The 15651-nt window shown below is 40.4% G+C and overlaps 2 protein-coding genes across 2 annotated transcripts in view; one reads left to right on the top strand and one right to left on the bottom strand.

Moving 5' to 3' along the window:
• Positions 1 to 7303, bottom strand: part of abcg1 (ATP-binding cassette, sub-family G (WHITE), member 1) — a 29649-nt gene extending 22346 nt beyond the window's left edge. The window contains exons 1-2 of the mRNA XM_067595709.1: positions 7211 to 7303; positions 4607 to 4853 (exon numbers count right to left, since the gene is read on the bottom strand). Of these exons, the coding sequence (XP_067451810.1) occupies positions 4607 to 4853; positions 7211 to 7273 (310 nt within the window). The 5' untranslated portion in view covers positions 7274 to 7303. The remainder of the gene's footprint in view (positions 1 to 4606; positions 4854 to 7210) is intronic.
• A 4278-nt stretch (positions 7304 to 11581) lies between these two features.
• On the top strand, positions 11582 to 15525 carry spcs2 (signal peptidase complex subunit 2). Its single transcript, XM_067595705.1, has 5 exons — positions 11582 to 11698; positions 13341 to 13424; positions 13537 to 13697; positions 14703 to 14837; positions 15062 to 15525. Exons 1-5 carry the CDS (start codon positions 11657 to 11659, stop codon positions 15246 to 15248), a joined length of 609 nt encoding a protein of 202 aa, XP_067451806.1. The 5' UTR covers positions 11582 to 11656; the 3' UTR covers positions 15249 to 15525.
• Positions 15526 to 15651: the final 126 nt, after the last annotated feature.

The following is a 15651-nucleotide window of genomic DNA, read 5'->3' as shown; positions in this document are numbered from 1 at the left end:
TGTGCCCGAATACAAATATGTTATTCGGCAAAAGCACAAATAGTGGATTTTATACGCATATTTATTTCATACAAATATTTTAAGAATTATTTGTTTTTGGGAAGAAACAAACAACCATGTTAAACACCAGCGTGCAGGTCGGTTACATCACTATCTCAGTGTCTCTCCTCTGCTCCTCTGTGACGTCTATCAGCAGGTCTCAGTGTGGGGAGTCACATCCACCTGCTACATGACGCACATTTCCTTATTTGGACATCAGTCCTGGAGTTGGGGGTGTTCCCCAGAGATAAAGCTGAACTACTGACACACACAAAGTGCTCCCAAGAGACTCTCCATAACCTGTTGTTCCTCTTCTCCTTTCCACAAAGTCAGGTTGTAAAAAAACAGGCAATAAATGAAAAGTGCAAAGCAAGAATCGCCTTTGAAGTTCTTCTACATGTTACAGGCTGTGCTGTCTGTGTGTTATGGGTGTATAAATAGGTAGAGGTCTGTCTGCAGGGAGGCGATGAGTAAAGTTTTATCTCAGTAGTCAGCGCAGTCGTCTATGATCTGGGAGACTCCAGTTAGAGACCCGGTGTTCATAAGGTAGTTTATTCATGAACACTTACTGTAACAATTTGATTTTCTAAAAATTAAAAGTGTAATAAAACAAAAACAGGATTTTTAAGCCTCTTTCCACTTTTATTCAAATACAAATACAAATAATTTTGCTGCCTCAACAAATACAGATACAAATACAAATACTGGGCTCTCTGCACATCCCTAATATATACACTCTGTATATATATATATATATATATATATGTATATATATATATATATATATATATATATATATATATATACATACACAGATGTGGCTGAAAATATTGGAGCCCTTCCACCTTTTTAAAAAAAAAAATTCTGAAACTGACAGAAGTATCTGGGATCCATCGTTCTTTATTTCAATATAACTGAAACTTTGCTTTTGATTCACAACTTAACATATTATTTAATACAATAAAACAAACGAAAATTACCAAAAATAACTTAATATTTAGTAGCTCAGCCTTTGGAGACAATAACTGCAGTCAAGCTCTGCCTGTAACTCTGAATCAGGTTTCTACTCTTCTTCACCGGTAGTTCAGACTCTTCTTCACCAGATGTCAGACTCTTCTTCACCAGTAGTTCAGACTCTTCTTCACCGGTGGTTCAGACTCTTCTTCACCAGTGGTTCAGACTCTTCTTCACCGGTGGTTCAGATTCTTCTTCACTGGTTGTTCAGACTCTTCTTCACAGGTAGTTCAGACTCTTCTTCACCAGATGTCAGACTCTTCTTCACCGGTAGTTCAGACTCTTCTTCACCGGTGGTTCAGACTCTTCTTCACCTGTAGTTCAGACTCTTCTTCACCAGATGTCAGACTCTTCTTCACCGGTAGTTCAGACTCTTCTTCACCGGTAGTTCAGACTCTTCTTCACCAGTAGTTCAGACTCTTCTTCACCGGTAGTTCAGACTCTTCTTCACCAGTAGTTCAGACTCTTCTTCACCGGTAGTTCAGACTCTTCTTCACCAGTAGTTCAGACTCTTCTTCACCTGTAGTTCAGACTCTTCTTCACCGGTAGTTCAGACTCTTCTTCACCAGATGTCAGACTCTTCTTCACCGGTAGTTCAGACTCTTCTTCACCAGTAGTTCAGACTCTTCTTCACCTGTAGTTCAGACTCTTCTTCACCGGTAGGTCGGACTCTTCTTCACCGGTAGTTCTGACTCTTCTTCACCGGTGGTTCAGACTCTTCTTCACTGGTAGTTCAAACTCTTCTTGATCAAACTGCTCCGGTTCTCTCTGGTTTGATGGCTGCTGTCTCCCAGCTGCAGGTTTCAGCTCTTTCCACAGATGTTCAGCAGGATTCAGATCAGGACTCATAGCAGCCGCTTCAGAACGCTCCAACGTTTTCTTCTCATCCTCTCTTGGCTGCTTTCTGATGTATGTTTGGGGTCATTATCCTGCTGGAAGACTCATGACCTGCGACTAAGACTCAGCTTTCTGACACTGAGCTGCATGTTTCTCTCCAGAATACCTTGATAGTCTTGTGATTTCATTGTGCTGTACAGATTCACGAAGCAGCAAAGCAACATCCTCCATGTTTCACAGTAGACATGATGTTCTTTTCTTTGAAGGCTTCATCTTTTCTTCTGTAAACATCTGGGTCGGTGTGATTTACCAAAAAGCTCTAATTTACTTTCATCTGTCCAAAGCACATTCTCCCAGAAGGACTGTGGCTTGTCAACATGCATTTTGGCAAAGTCCAGTCTGGCTTTGTTGTGTCTCCCTCTTAGAAGTGGGGTCTTCCTGGGTCTTCTACTATGGAGGATGGTGCCACTTGAAACTACTGAACCTTGAACTTGAAGATCAGCTTGAATCTGTATTGAAGTTTTCTTTGGTTCTTTCTCCACCATTCAAACCGTTTTCCTCTTGCGACCACGTCCAGAGATGTTGGCTGCAGCTCCATCAGCCTTAAACTTCTTAATAATATCGGCAGCAGTGGTCACAGGAACATCAAGCTCTTTGGAGATGATCTTGTAACCTTTACGTTGACTATGTTTGGCTGTTACCTTGTTTCTAATGTCTTCAGACTGTCTCTAGTTTTCCTTCTGTTTTCCATGTTCAATGTGATGCACAAACAGCAGAATGAGTCACTTTCTCAGTTTAAACTGGCTGCTGAGTGATTATAAGATTGAAAACACCTGTGATACTAATTAAAACACAATAGTCTGCTTAAAGTATCACTACAGATCAATTATTTCTTACAACTTCTAAAGACTAGAACTGAATTGGAGAAGGAGGTCGCGCTTCAACGATGGGATTCCCAGTGGAGCGCTGAACCCAAATCCAGTAGGCATGATCCAAAAATGTGAAGAAAGGCCGAAACACGTAAACGTTTTTCCAATGTGATGTGAGCCAAATAAGCAAGTGAAATGTTAATATATTGTCCTCCTTGACTAGAAAGTAGACATGCAATGATAATAAATGCAAAGGTACCAATAATTTCAGCCACGTCTGTATATGCAAATATTGTGTAATATATCAGTTAAATGTGTTCTTTGAAGTTTACTAACATAAAGGTTTTGATGCGACCATGTTTGTTTTCAGATTAATGATGTCTCTGTTTGTTGAGCAGATTGGACTCAACACATGTAGTGTAAATAATAATAATAATAATAATAACACGTAGTTTGAGAGAAGATGACTGACATGTCTGCAGTCACAGACAGAGCATGTGCAGCCTCGGTGACATCATCACGCCGTTTCCTGCTTTCTGTTTGTTTTGTCGCGGCAGCGTGGCGCTGAGTGACAGAGCTGCTTCTGATTTGACCTGCAGCTATTTACAGCAGGAGACCTGACTGAGATTAACAGATTACAGCTGGGTAATCCCCCCCCCCCCCCACCCCACCCCACCCACACACACACACACACACACACACACACACACACAAACACACACAAACACAGATGATAATAAAGTGTTTGATTGAAGCTGTTAAACACACCTGAACACCCAGAACGACAACTACGAAACTTGAAGAGCAAACATTATATTATCCCTACAGCTGGTGTCAGCGTCTGGTGTTGCTGCTCAGCCTAGAAAAGAGATTTTAAAATCCGTGATGTTGTCCCAGTGGAAAGTCTGTGGGCCGAGCGGGAGAAACATACTGTATGTTCATATTCAGGTTATAAAGTTTTCTGGAAGCTATAAAACCAGGTGAGCAATTTTCATTTGACTGAAAAGACACCGTGTTTGAGTCCAGTATCCAGTTGTTATAATATATCCATGGTGATGCTACTTCCTGTTCACATAGTTGGTTGCTTCTTATTGGACACTGCTACAGATGTGTTGTAGCACATTTTAATGGTGCAACCTGATTTAATAAATCACTAGTTTGTTACTGAGAGTTTTGGATTAATGATCATCACAGTCAAGAGGACGAGACCTTTAGGTTTTAAAGACTCCACGGGACAAACTTTACATGTTTATCTCCACTGCTGGTCAGACTTTATTGTTTTCTCGTGTGATCAGTTGTGGGTTTTATGTCTCTGTTTGTTTCTTCAGGATTTTTCTCATCTGAGGTGCAACAAACTCAACCATGTTGGAATGAAACTGTGTTGATAACAAATCAAGCAGCAGCTGTTTCACAGTAAAACAGCTGGTCAGTAACTGTTGAGAAAATCTTCTTAATGGAAAAACTGACATGTATTCTAAAACTACTGGGGAAAATGGGTGTCATACAGGACAAAAAAGTGATGGATGGAGCTGCAAATAAATTCATCAACAGGATGCATGAATGATGGAAAAATGTGGATGAACTTCCCATTTTTTTTTTTGTTTTTGTGAAGTTTATTTTGGTTAATAAAGATTTGGGAGGAAAAAAAATCTTCACCATGTGAAGAACTGACTGAGGCTTTTACTCTGCAGCTTCTACGGGAGCTGAATACTTTTAACATCACATATAATCATTTATTTTCTGATCAGCACAAAGAACAAGAGGATTTTAAATATGCTGGAAAAGCTCTCCTACGTGTCCTCATGCTGTCAGATCACTGAGATCAGAGGGATTTGGACTCTGGGTACCTTTCTTCCTCCACCACGGTCCCTCTCTGACGGAGTACGACACGTCTTTGAACTCAATGTTGACCGCTGGTCTCCGTGGTAACGAGGAGAACCTCTGGGCTTCCGTCAGGTTGTTGTCCACTTTCTTCAGGTGTCCCTGCAGCAGCGGCGTCTGCTGGCTGCCGATTGGCCGCTTGTTCACCACCTCGTCCAGACAGACACACACTGTCCGGGGGTCCAACATGAGGTCCGGGGGCCCGTTGGTGTTCTGAGGGTTAAACCAGAAACCTTTGATGAAGATGTTTATTATTCAGGTGAGGAAACATCAGTCCGATTGTTTCTGCAGTCACATGTTCATAAATCTGTATCTGTTAACAGGTTTTATGTCAAATATCCCTCTGGAAAAACAGCTGAAGCTGATTTAAAAGAGAAGATTTAAACATACTGTGAGTCAGAGTTTAATACATTAAAAGTTAACTTTGCGGCTAGGTCTGTTTTGGACTGACCACCAATTCCTTCAGAGATAATCCATTTCCAGGTGTTTACATTATTTTGTCCACCCCAGTCATGTCTTAATGTTCAAGGAAACTAGAGGAAGAGCACTGAACATAGTATGAGTTATACCCAAGCGGAAACCTCCGGGGCTGTAAAATGAAGCCAAAAACTGCAGTTCCTTGAACGACCACTTGAGGCTCCAAAAGCGAGTCAATCCCCATAGACCCTCATGTTAAAATACCCAACTTTACAGCAGAAATAAACATGTTTACAGCCTGGTACAAACAACGGTTTTGGTCTCTGTAGCTAATTTCCTCTTTCATGACAACTGTACGGGGGGTGAATTTTTTTATAACTCACTCGTTTAAGTTTTATTAAGCCGTAAAGTTTTGCATAATGAAGGACATGGCTGCTTTGAGTGACAGGTCCGCCAGCCGCTAGGTGGCTTGTTTCAGCCATTCGGCCCGCCTCTTTGCCCATTTTGGATTGGCTGGGAGTTAGGCAGCGTCACGCACTGCCAAGATGGCGACGGCCGGAGCGGCTCGCTTTGAGCTTCAAAACCGCTCTTCAGAAACCAACGGGGGACGTCACGGTAACTACGTCCATATTTATATACAATCTGTGGTTATACCTAAGTTGGTATAACTATAACAGCATCACAGAGTTTCAACATGGCAGTGAATGCAATAAAAGAAAACAAGCTCTAAATGCAATTAAGAGAAAATGACAGTGTCATCCTGCCCATTGCACTGTGTGGTAGTGAAGTCTGGGTCCACTCAGTCATCAAAGCTAAACCTGGCAGAATATCTCTCCGCTGTCAGAGATAAAAAGCAGAGACAAGAACAGGCTCAGTGACCACAAACTGATAACTGAACAAGGACGACACAAAACATCACAGCAACCAGAAGAAAACAGAATCTGTAGGGACTGTTGGACAGAGATGCACTTCCTCCTACAATGTCAAACAGTCAATGAATTAACTTTAACAAGTTCAATCAGATTTCAATCAGAGACAGGACACACACACAGATACATGCGTAGGATATACTGTATATATATAATTAATATCAATCTTAATGTTGTGTTAATGTTCATATTACTGTTATTGTGCAATGTCCAAATATTGGGACAAACTGTGTTTTGATGCTTCGGCAACATTTATGCCAATAAAGCCTTAAAGTCTTATTCAGCAGAGTGAGGAGGACCGATGCTGTCCTGTTGGATGGGAGCGTCACTAGATGTGAGATTATGTGTCAGCTGGTGGAGTTTGTTGTGTATGTGGGACACTAATCTGTCCCTGAACAGACACTGCAGCAGGTAACTGTCGGACAACACTGAGACAACCTGAGTTGCACCAACAACAACACACACAGACAGACAGAACATCTTCATCATCACTGGTGACAGGACGATAACCTGGATGTTCACTACTTTATGATGCCTTATGCCTGCATGTCATACATCACATGTATATATCTGAAAACACCAGAAACACAGAAATATATCAAATTAAATAAAATGTTGTCCTCTGAGTCTCCACTATATGTCCAATCGAGGGCTCCGACTAATTATTTTCTCCATTAATCAATTAGTTGTTTGGTCCATAACATTTTAGAAAATGGTAAAAAATGTGGATCAGTGTTTCCCAAGGATGACGTCCTCAAATATCTTGTTTTGTCCACAGACCAAAGATATTCAGTTTACTGTCACAGAGACTAAAGAAACCAGAAAATATCAGTTTGTATTATATTATATTTATTTAAGAAACTGGAACCAGAAAAATGTGACTTTTTGTTTCTTGAATAAATGACTATAAACGGTTAATCGATTATCAAAATAGTTGTAGATTAAATTTCTGTTGATCAGCTAATCATCAGCAACTAATCATTGCAGCTCTACAGTATTTGGAAAATGTCCCAACTATAATGTCCAACATGTCTTCACTATGTCTTCATTATATCTTCACTATAATATCCAGGGTGTGTCCACTATGTGTCCAGTATTTGACCAGTATGTCTCCTCTACCTGTCCACTATGTGTCCACTGTATGACCAGTGTCTCCAGTCTATATGTCCAGTATTTGTCTCTTGTATGTTCCCAGTCCCTCCTCACTGTGTCCCCAGTACTCACCATTATGATGGAGTTGGTGATGGAGGGGTTGTGGACAGACCAGGCGGCCATCAGACAGGCCATGGCCGAGAGAAGAAACACTGTGACGCTCTGCCTCCCTCACACATCTGATCACTGTCTCCCAACACAGCAACTCTGACTCCTGACCCCGCCCCTCTGACGACAGACCACGCCCATCTCTGTACTGGCCCCGCCCCCATGTGTTTGATAATGTGACTCACTGCTGTTTGATTGGTGAAAGTTTCAGATGATGAATCTCCACAGAACATTTTTTTAGTCATTAGTTTTGTGAAGTGGTTGTTAATATTTAGGACACATTCTCCTGTCCACCATTCATCTCTCTGTTTTATCCTAAAGAGTAGAACAGCATCTATATATGATATACAGTATATAACAAAACTGAGTACACCCCTGTGTACTATCACAGAAATGTTAAATGTTTCAAATTAGTATTATCTTACAAAAATTGTAGTATTTTTTGTGTGGAGTGTCGGGTATTTGGTCTTATTTAATAACAAATTATTAGGGATGCACGATATTGGATTTTTTGCCGATATCTGATATGCAGATATTTCCAACACATTGTGGCCGATGCCGATATATGCACATATTTCTTCCAGCTGGCTGAGGAGACTATTATGCATGCAAGCATAGATTGTACTAATTATGATCAAGAAAGACAATATATGAAGGAAGAACTGAGGAAGACTGGAGTTCCGGAGCTCAGCATTAAAACTTTAATGAACCTGTCAAGTGGGAGCAGCAGTAGAGTTTTCATTGAGTTTATTAGACAGACAGGATTAATGTGTAGGATTTAATCTCTGGTCCACACTCCGGAGCAGAAGGTGGCGGTAATGCACCTGATACGTTGGTTGACAACCGCCGTTATAAACCAAGAAGAAGTTTTTTTTTCCAGAGCGGTACATCCTGTCAGCCGAGGGGTTTCCTATCTGTGCAGCCGAACATAGCAGCTCCTCCGCGGACTATTACATCCCGACGGTCCCGGTGTTTCCTCCGCAGGCTGCACTTCACTCAGCTGCTTCTTCCCACTTTAACCTGAATAACAAACCGGGGCTCGGTGCTACAGTTGGATCCACATGGAGAGCCGAGGCTAACGTTAGCCGAGAGGCTAGCGGAGCGTTGGCAGCAGCACGGCCAGAGGGAAGCACAGCCAGCTAGCCTCTCAGCTAGCCTCTCAGCTAGCCTCCGCTAGCAGCAGCGGGTCTGACGGGCAGCTGAGTGAAGTGCAGCCTGCGGAGGAAACACCGGGACCGTCAGGGAGAAACAGTCCATGGAGGGAAGCAGTCAGGCGGAGGAGAAGGCGACATATCAGCTGCTCATAATCGGCAGAAAATGTTCACTGCGGGCCGATGCCGATATTTCATTTTAGAGCTTATATGGGCCGATACCGATAACCTGCCGATAATATCGTGCATCCCTACAAATTATATTAAAGTAATTAAAAACAAACAGGCAACATAGACTACACTGAAAATAGAAACAAAAGTGAGCACATCTGTGACTTCCGGTTCAGACTAATTGCCTGAACAAGGTTATAAAAGAATCTGTGAACATCACAACTTATTCAGTTTTAGGTTGAGTCTAATGCAACAAGGCTCCACATGGTGAGGAACTACCTGATAAAGTAAGGAACCAGATTGTGAGACCTCATAAAGATGGGAGAAGGTTCGAGATCATCAGTAGGCTGCTGAACAGAAGCCCAAACAGCTGCAGCAGTGGTTAGAAGGTACAGGAGGATCCATACTACCACGCACAGTTCACTATTTATGCAGCCTTACATTGAAAAACAGACTTGACACAAGGATTATCTGTGGAAGCTGGTGTTTCAGTGACTGCTGAAACCTCTACAGACGACGTCCAAGAAGAAAACCACTGCTCACAAAACTGCAAGATTAAACTTTGCCAAAGAACATGAAAAGAAGCCTGATGAATACTGGCGGCACATTCTTTGTTCAGATGAAACCAAAGTAAATTAGTTTGGATCAGATGGGTTCCAGCATGTTTGGCGTGGACCAGGTCAGGATCACCACGGTGACTGCATGGTGCTGACCGTGAAACATGGAGGTGGGAGTGTGCAAAAGCTGTAGAGGAAGTGACATTTATATCTGACACTATGAATGCAAGTTTGTAAATCCAAATACTGAATGAAAAGATGAGTCCCAGTCTCAAGACACTTGGCAAGAGAGGAACAACATGACAACATGACCCCTGACCTGAATCCAACAGAACACCTTTACAGTATTTTAAAGAGGAAGAGCAACAAAACGCCTTCAGCAAAGAGCAGCTGAAAACAATCATCTGAGAAGAACGACAGAACATCTCCGCAGAGACCGGTATCGTCCCCGTCCAGGAGGATCCATCTGTCATCAGAAGTAAATTAAGCCCGGCATAAAAAGTATTTAAAAAAAATGAAAGAGTGGAGTCTCTCTGATGAAGACAGTGCTGACTTTTGTTGTGTGCAGTTGCTCAGTTCTTCTTGGATTTCGCCTGAAAACAGATTTGTAATTATTTAACATTTTATTGATATTGATTAAGGGTGTGTACGTGTGTATATATCATTGACCCTCATGTTCCAAACAGAAACAAATCATTGCTGCAAACCACAGACTGTATGTAGTCTTGGAAAAACAAACAAAAACAATATAAATGCTACCGATAATATAAAGTTTCCCTAATGACCAAATACTCAACTCAACACTTCACAAAGTGTTTTCTGCTTTTAGTTTTGCTGTTTGTGAAGTTTTCTGAATCGTCTGTTTAGATATTAATGACTATCAGTGTGTTGGTGCATGTTTGAGTTTGTTGTACATGAGCATCAGAACACAGCGGCTCCACCTGCTGGATAAACTGCGACACAGCTGATCTGGTCACTGATGAGCTTTATTCATTTATGTTTTGGTCCCTGATTCAGCAAAATGTGTGAAATGTTTTGTAAAGATTGACTGATTTTGTTTCATAGTTTAAACATGACGGGTAAATATCACTATTTCACCCAAAATTATTATGTTTATTACAATTTATCAAAGGAAAAACAGTCCATTTGTGCTCCGACTAGAGCTGCTGTACTGGAACAGGTTTGTAGATGAATATCATTTTTGTAAGTTTCATGATTTTTATATAGGCTATATAAATATCTTATATCTAATAATCTTTATAGTCAGAGACTCAACTTAGTAACATATGAGGTGAAAGCAGCAGAGTTCAGGGAGGAAACATCAGAGGTGGAAGTACTCAGATCCTTTACTGCAGTAAAAGTACCAATACAGCAAAGTAAAAATACTCCATTACAAGTAAAAGTCCTGCATGAAAAATCCTACTACAGTAAAAGTACATAAGTATTATGAGCTTGATGTAGTTAAAGTATTGCAGTAAAAGTACATAAGTATTATGAGCTTGATGTAGTTAAAGTATTGCAGTAAAAGTACATAAGTATTATGAGCTTGATGTAGTTAAAGTATTGCAGTAAAAGTAGTGGTTTGGTCCCTCTGACTGATATATTATTATATATGACATCATTAGATTATTAATAGTGAAGCATCAGTGTTAGAGCAGCATGTTACTGTTGTAGCTGCTGGAGGTGGAGCTAGTTTACACTACTTTATATACAGTTAGCTAGTTTAGTCCAGTGGTTCCCAACCTAGGGGTCGGGCCCCTCCAAAGGGTCAGCAGATAAATCTGAGGGGTTTTGAGATGATTAATGGGAGAGGAAAGAAGAAAAAACAAAGTTCTTTTTCTCTAATCTTTGATTTTTGCTGAAATATTGGATCATTTGAACATTTATTGAAATGAAAGCATGTGAGAAGTTTAGAGGGAAAAATCACTATTTGGTGGAGCTGTTAACAACTCATAGACATGTGAAATGTGACCCCAACTACACACTGCTATACACACACTATTTTTAATTGAATGTTTAATTTATTTTTTGTAATTTTCTTGTCTTTTATGTTTCCTCTTCTCGTCATCTTTTTGTTACATTATGAATTATATTAAATAATTTTTACATTTTGTCCCTTATTTTAATAAAATGAAAATTATTTTTATTATATTTTTGGATTTTTCTGTATTTTTTTGTATTTCTTTTTATATGTGTTATTTAATGAAATATTTATTAGATTTTTTGATTTTTCATGTCATTAAATGTTTCCTGTTGTCATCTTTTTGTTATGAATGATATAAAATCATTTTCAAATTTTTATAAAATGTAAATTATTTCTATTCTTTCTTGTATAGTTTTTGTCATTTTTTATTTAATGTCGAATTTAATTTAATTTTAATTTTAATATTTTTTATTTTTCGTTTCTTGTGCTCATGAGCGCGCACGCTGCCGCCTCGGCCACGCGGACGCGGTACGTCACACGTGTCCTATTGTTCAAAACTTGTCTGAGAGCCAATCAGAAGCGTCCAAGTCACAGGTGCCGTGAGAAGATGGCTGCCGCGAGGAACGGGAAGAATGGACTTCTGGAGAAAGTAAGAATTAAAGTTTAACAGTTTCATCCGCTCCGAGCTCAAGTTCAGCTTCTTTATTCTCTGCTGTTAGCCGCTAAGCTAACGTTAGCAGGTCTGTGTGAAACTCTGCTGTTAGCCGCTAAGCTAACGTTAGCAGATCTGTGTGAAACTCTGCTGTTAGCCGCTAAGCTAACGTTAGCAGGCTGGAGTAAATTTATTATCAATTAAAATTAGAGTTAAAAACACGAAGTAAAGAGCTGAATGTGTTTCGTGAATCAACGTGTTTAATTTCCTGTTTCCAGCTGTTACACACAGACAGCCGCTTAATAACAATAACAACAACAATAATAATAATGATGATAAACACAGCTGCTGCACCAGACTCCATTCAGAAAACACACAATATAACATGATCTGTGTGCTATAATAATAACAATAATAATAATAATAATAATAATAATAATAATAATAATAATAACACAGAGTGACTGTTGTTCATTTCAGCTTTGGCTCATTTAATCAGTAGTTTAGAAGTAACATTAACTTTCTGTTTAAACTCAGTTTCATCCGTTTTAATTCATTTAAAGAAAAGTCAGAACTCCAGTTTAGTGTTTTTCACTTTAATATGTGAAGATTGAAGGAAGGAAGTCAGACGGTTTCCGGCTGTTGATCGTCTGACAGGAAACAACAACGTGAGGAAACGATGAGCTGAAACCGATAATCATCTTTATTCAGATTATTTTCAGTCAGAACGTTTGTTTCTGTGTGTGGAAGAAAATCAGCAGAACTCACATGTAAGCAGCTGAAATCAGACTGAAATATTAAATAATGATGAATTGATTATCAGAATAGTTGCAGATTATTTTTCTTTCAATCAGCTCATTGATGAATGAAATAATAGTTGCAGGTGTAAATTGATTAATTTGATGGTTTCAGCTTCTTTTCTTTGTCTTCACATTATAATAAACATTGAATATCTGTGACGATCAGTTGATCAATCGCCAAATATTTTGATAATCAATCGTTTTGAATCAATATTTAGTAAATTCTCTGATTGCAGCTTGTTAAATGTTAAATGTTCAATATTTTCTGGTGTCTTTAGTCTTTGATCTTTGTGGATAAAACAAGACATTTGATGACGTCGTCTTTGGAAACACTGATCACATTAATCGACAGATTAATCAATATATATATATATGTGAAGAAAAACTGTAAAAACTCAGATGTAAGAAGCTGGAATCATCATCAGATGATTATCTGATTATCAAAGAGTTGCAGATTAATTTTCTGTCGATCAACTTAATTAATTAATGAACTAATGAATTAATGAATTATTGCAGCTTTTCAAACAAAAATAAACACTTGATGGTTTCAGTTTGCTGCTTCTCTCTGTCTCCACTTTACATCATATATATATAATATATAACATATACGTTATATATATATCTTATACATTATATCTGTTTATCTGCAGTTTGTTGGACCAAACCAAACATCTGAGAGTTCGAGTCTTGTGATGTTTTCTAGACTAAATGATGAATCAGCAGTTGAATCCATGAAGAGAAGAATCGTCGGCTGCAGCTCTAAACATCTGACACAGTTAATAATGATGTGAAATAATAATTAACAAACGTTAATAATGTTTGAATGTGTTTGTGTTCAGTGGAGGATCGATGAGAAGCCGGTGAAGATCGATAAATGGGACGGAGCCGCGGTGAAGAACTCTCTGGACGACGCTGCCAAGAAGGTCAACGCCGATGTTTCCTCTGATGTTTGTGTGTTTTTTTTGCTCTGTGAGTGAAATCAGGAGGTTTTTAACGCTGATGACGCTCTGTGACGTGCTGCTGCGCCCCCTGCAGGTGGTGTTGGAGAAGTACGGTTACGTGGAGAACTTCCAGCTGGTGGACGGCCGTCTGCTGATCTGCACCGTCTCCTGTCTGTTCGCCATGTTGGCTCTGGTCTGGGACTACCTGCACCCCTTCCCCGAGTCCAGACCGGTCCTGGCCTGCTGCGTCATCTCATATCCTTCAAACGACAGGAAGTCCGCCTGAGTCTTACCTGTCTGTCATCATTTAGGTGGTAGAAGAAGAGTTTACAGGTCTACAATACACTAGAAGTCTGGAGGTCTGGCAGGGTCCATGTTTAAACTAAACCAGATCCCTTTTATTTCTCGTCCTGCTGCTGAACATCAGAGCAGAAACAGAAGTTGTAAGACGATCACATTTAACGTTTCTACAACTTTAAAACAGCCTTCGATCAGTATTCTGATCAATAAACCAGTAATCAAAGCTGTTAGCTGAAGCTAATAAACATATTAACAGTTGAATCAAACTGAAGCTCCTTCAGGAAAACATCACAACAAACTTCCTCTAAGAAATATGACGTAATTAATAAAAGATAAAAGGCCTCGTCTGTCGACAGTCTTCTCTCCGTTTCAGCATCAATATAAATATAAACTTTACATTCTGTCGCTTCAACTCGCTGCAGCTGCTCTGTTTTAATATGAGAAGAACACTTTCAAACTAAAATACCTTCATAACTCTGTTAATTCACCGTCGTCATCGGTAACGACCGTCTACTGATGACTGATGTTCTAAAACATCTGGAAAACTGTGAACTCGACCTTTAAGTCTCATAGTTACTGAACCTGAAGCAACAAAGAGAATTAAAATGTAAATAAAGTAACAGCTGGTCCAGATGTGTGCGTGTGTGTGTGCGCGCGCGTGTGTGTGCGCGCGTGTGTGTGTGTGTGCGCGTGTGTGCACGCGTGTGTGTGTGTGAAGGAGCAGCTGATCCAGATGTGTGTGTGCGTGTGTGTGCGTGCGTGCGTGCGTGTGTGTGCGTGTGTGTGTGTGTGCGTGCGTGCGTGCGCGTGTGTGTGTGTGTGTGTGTGTGTGTGCGTGTGCGCGTGTGCGTGTGTGTGTGTGTGTGTGTGTGCGTGCGCGCGTGTGTGTGTGTGTGTGTGTGCGTGTGTGCGTGTGCGTGTGTGTGTGTGTGTTGTTGCTCCTTGACTCTCCTCCATCACGTACTTCATCATGATGGGCATCCTGACTCTCTACACCTCCTACAAAGAGAAGAACATCTTCCTGGTGGCCCTGCAGAGGGACCCGGTCGGGATGGATCCGGATCAGGTCTGGCAGCTCTCGTCCTCCCTCAAACGGTCAGTCACAGTCTCCGGGAATCGAACCCGCAACCTCCGCAAACCCCCGACATACAGAACACATCATGTCCCCGTCGACTAGAGCTGCAGCTACTAATCAATACGTCGATTGATCTGGTTCCAGGTCGTCAGATGAATGATGAGAGTGGATATTGATGATGCTGGTGATGATGATGATGATGAAGCTCTAGTTATTTGTGGTAACTGACGGTTTCTGTTCGCAGGTTCGATGATCAATACACGCTCAGAGTTTCCTTCACCGACGGGAAGTCGAAGACGTGGAGAGACTCGGAGTTCACGAAATCCGTGTCGGCGTTCTTCGACGAGAACGGGACGCTGGTGATGGATCAGTTTGAAAAGTGTGTTTCCGAACTGCACGACACGCTGGCCACAGAGAAGAAAACCAAATAATCCATCAGCTGTTTCCTCCTCGCCGGGCGGCCGCCGGCGCCAGTTTCATTTCTATCAAACTCATCCTGCACAGAAACAGTCCGACAGTCAGCTGAGACTCTTTATCTCACTGTTTGTTTGTTAGTTTGTTATCTTTAGAAAAGCATCTGCAGAAATAAAAACAATAAACAGAAAAAAACGGTTCAAAAAAAAGAGAAAAGCTGCAAAAAAAAAAGGAAAAACAAAAACAAAGTGAGAACTAGTGGATGGATTTATAATAAAGCTGCGTTAACTCTTATTTCCTGTTTCATTATTTTCATGTTTTGAGTTTTGATTAAATATCAACGAGCAGCTGCAGCAGTAAAACGACTTTTCTCTGATTCTCAAAAACTCTTTTTTTTATTTTTATTTTGTGTTTTTACAA

The sequence above is a fragment of the Thunnus thynnus genome, chromosome 7, assembly GCF_963924715.1.
Source record: "Thunnus thynnus chromosome 7, fThuThy2.1, whole genome shotgun sequence".
Lineage (NCBI taxonomy): Eukaryota > Metazoa > Chordata > Actinopteri > Scombriformes > Scombridae > Thunnus > Thunnus thynnus.
Note: the sequence above shows the minus strand (reverse complement) of the source record. Positions and strands in the feature narration are given on the sequence as shown.

What these genes read in the sequence shown, in the direction of transcription:
- spcs2 (XM_067595705.1), top strand. Translation starts at nt 11,657, where the DNA reads ATGGCTGCCGCGAGGAACGGGAAGAATGGACTTCTGGAGAAA. An exon ending in AGAATGGACTTCTGGAGAAA is followed by an intron (nt 11,699 to 13,340) that starts GTAAGAATTAAA and finishes GTTTGTGTTCAG; the next exon opens with TGGAGGATCGATGAGAAGCC. An exon ending in TGGACGACGCTGCCAAGAAG is followed by an intron (nt 13,425 to 13,536) that starts GTCAACGCCGAT and finishes CGCCCCCTGCAG; the next exon opens with GTGGTGTTGGAGAAGTACGG.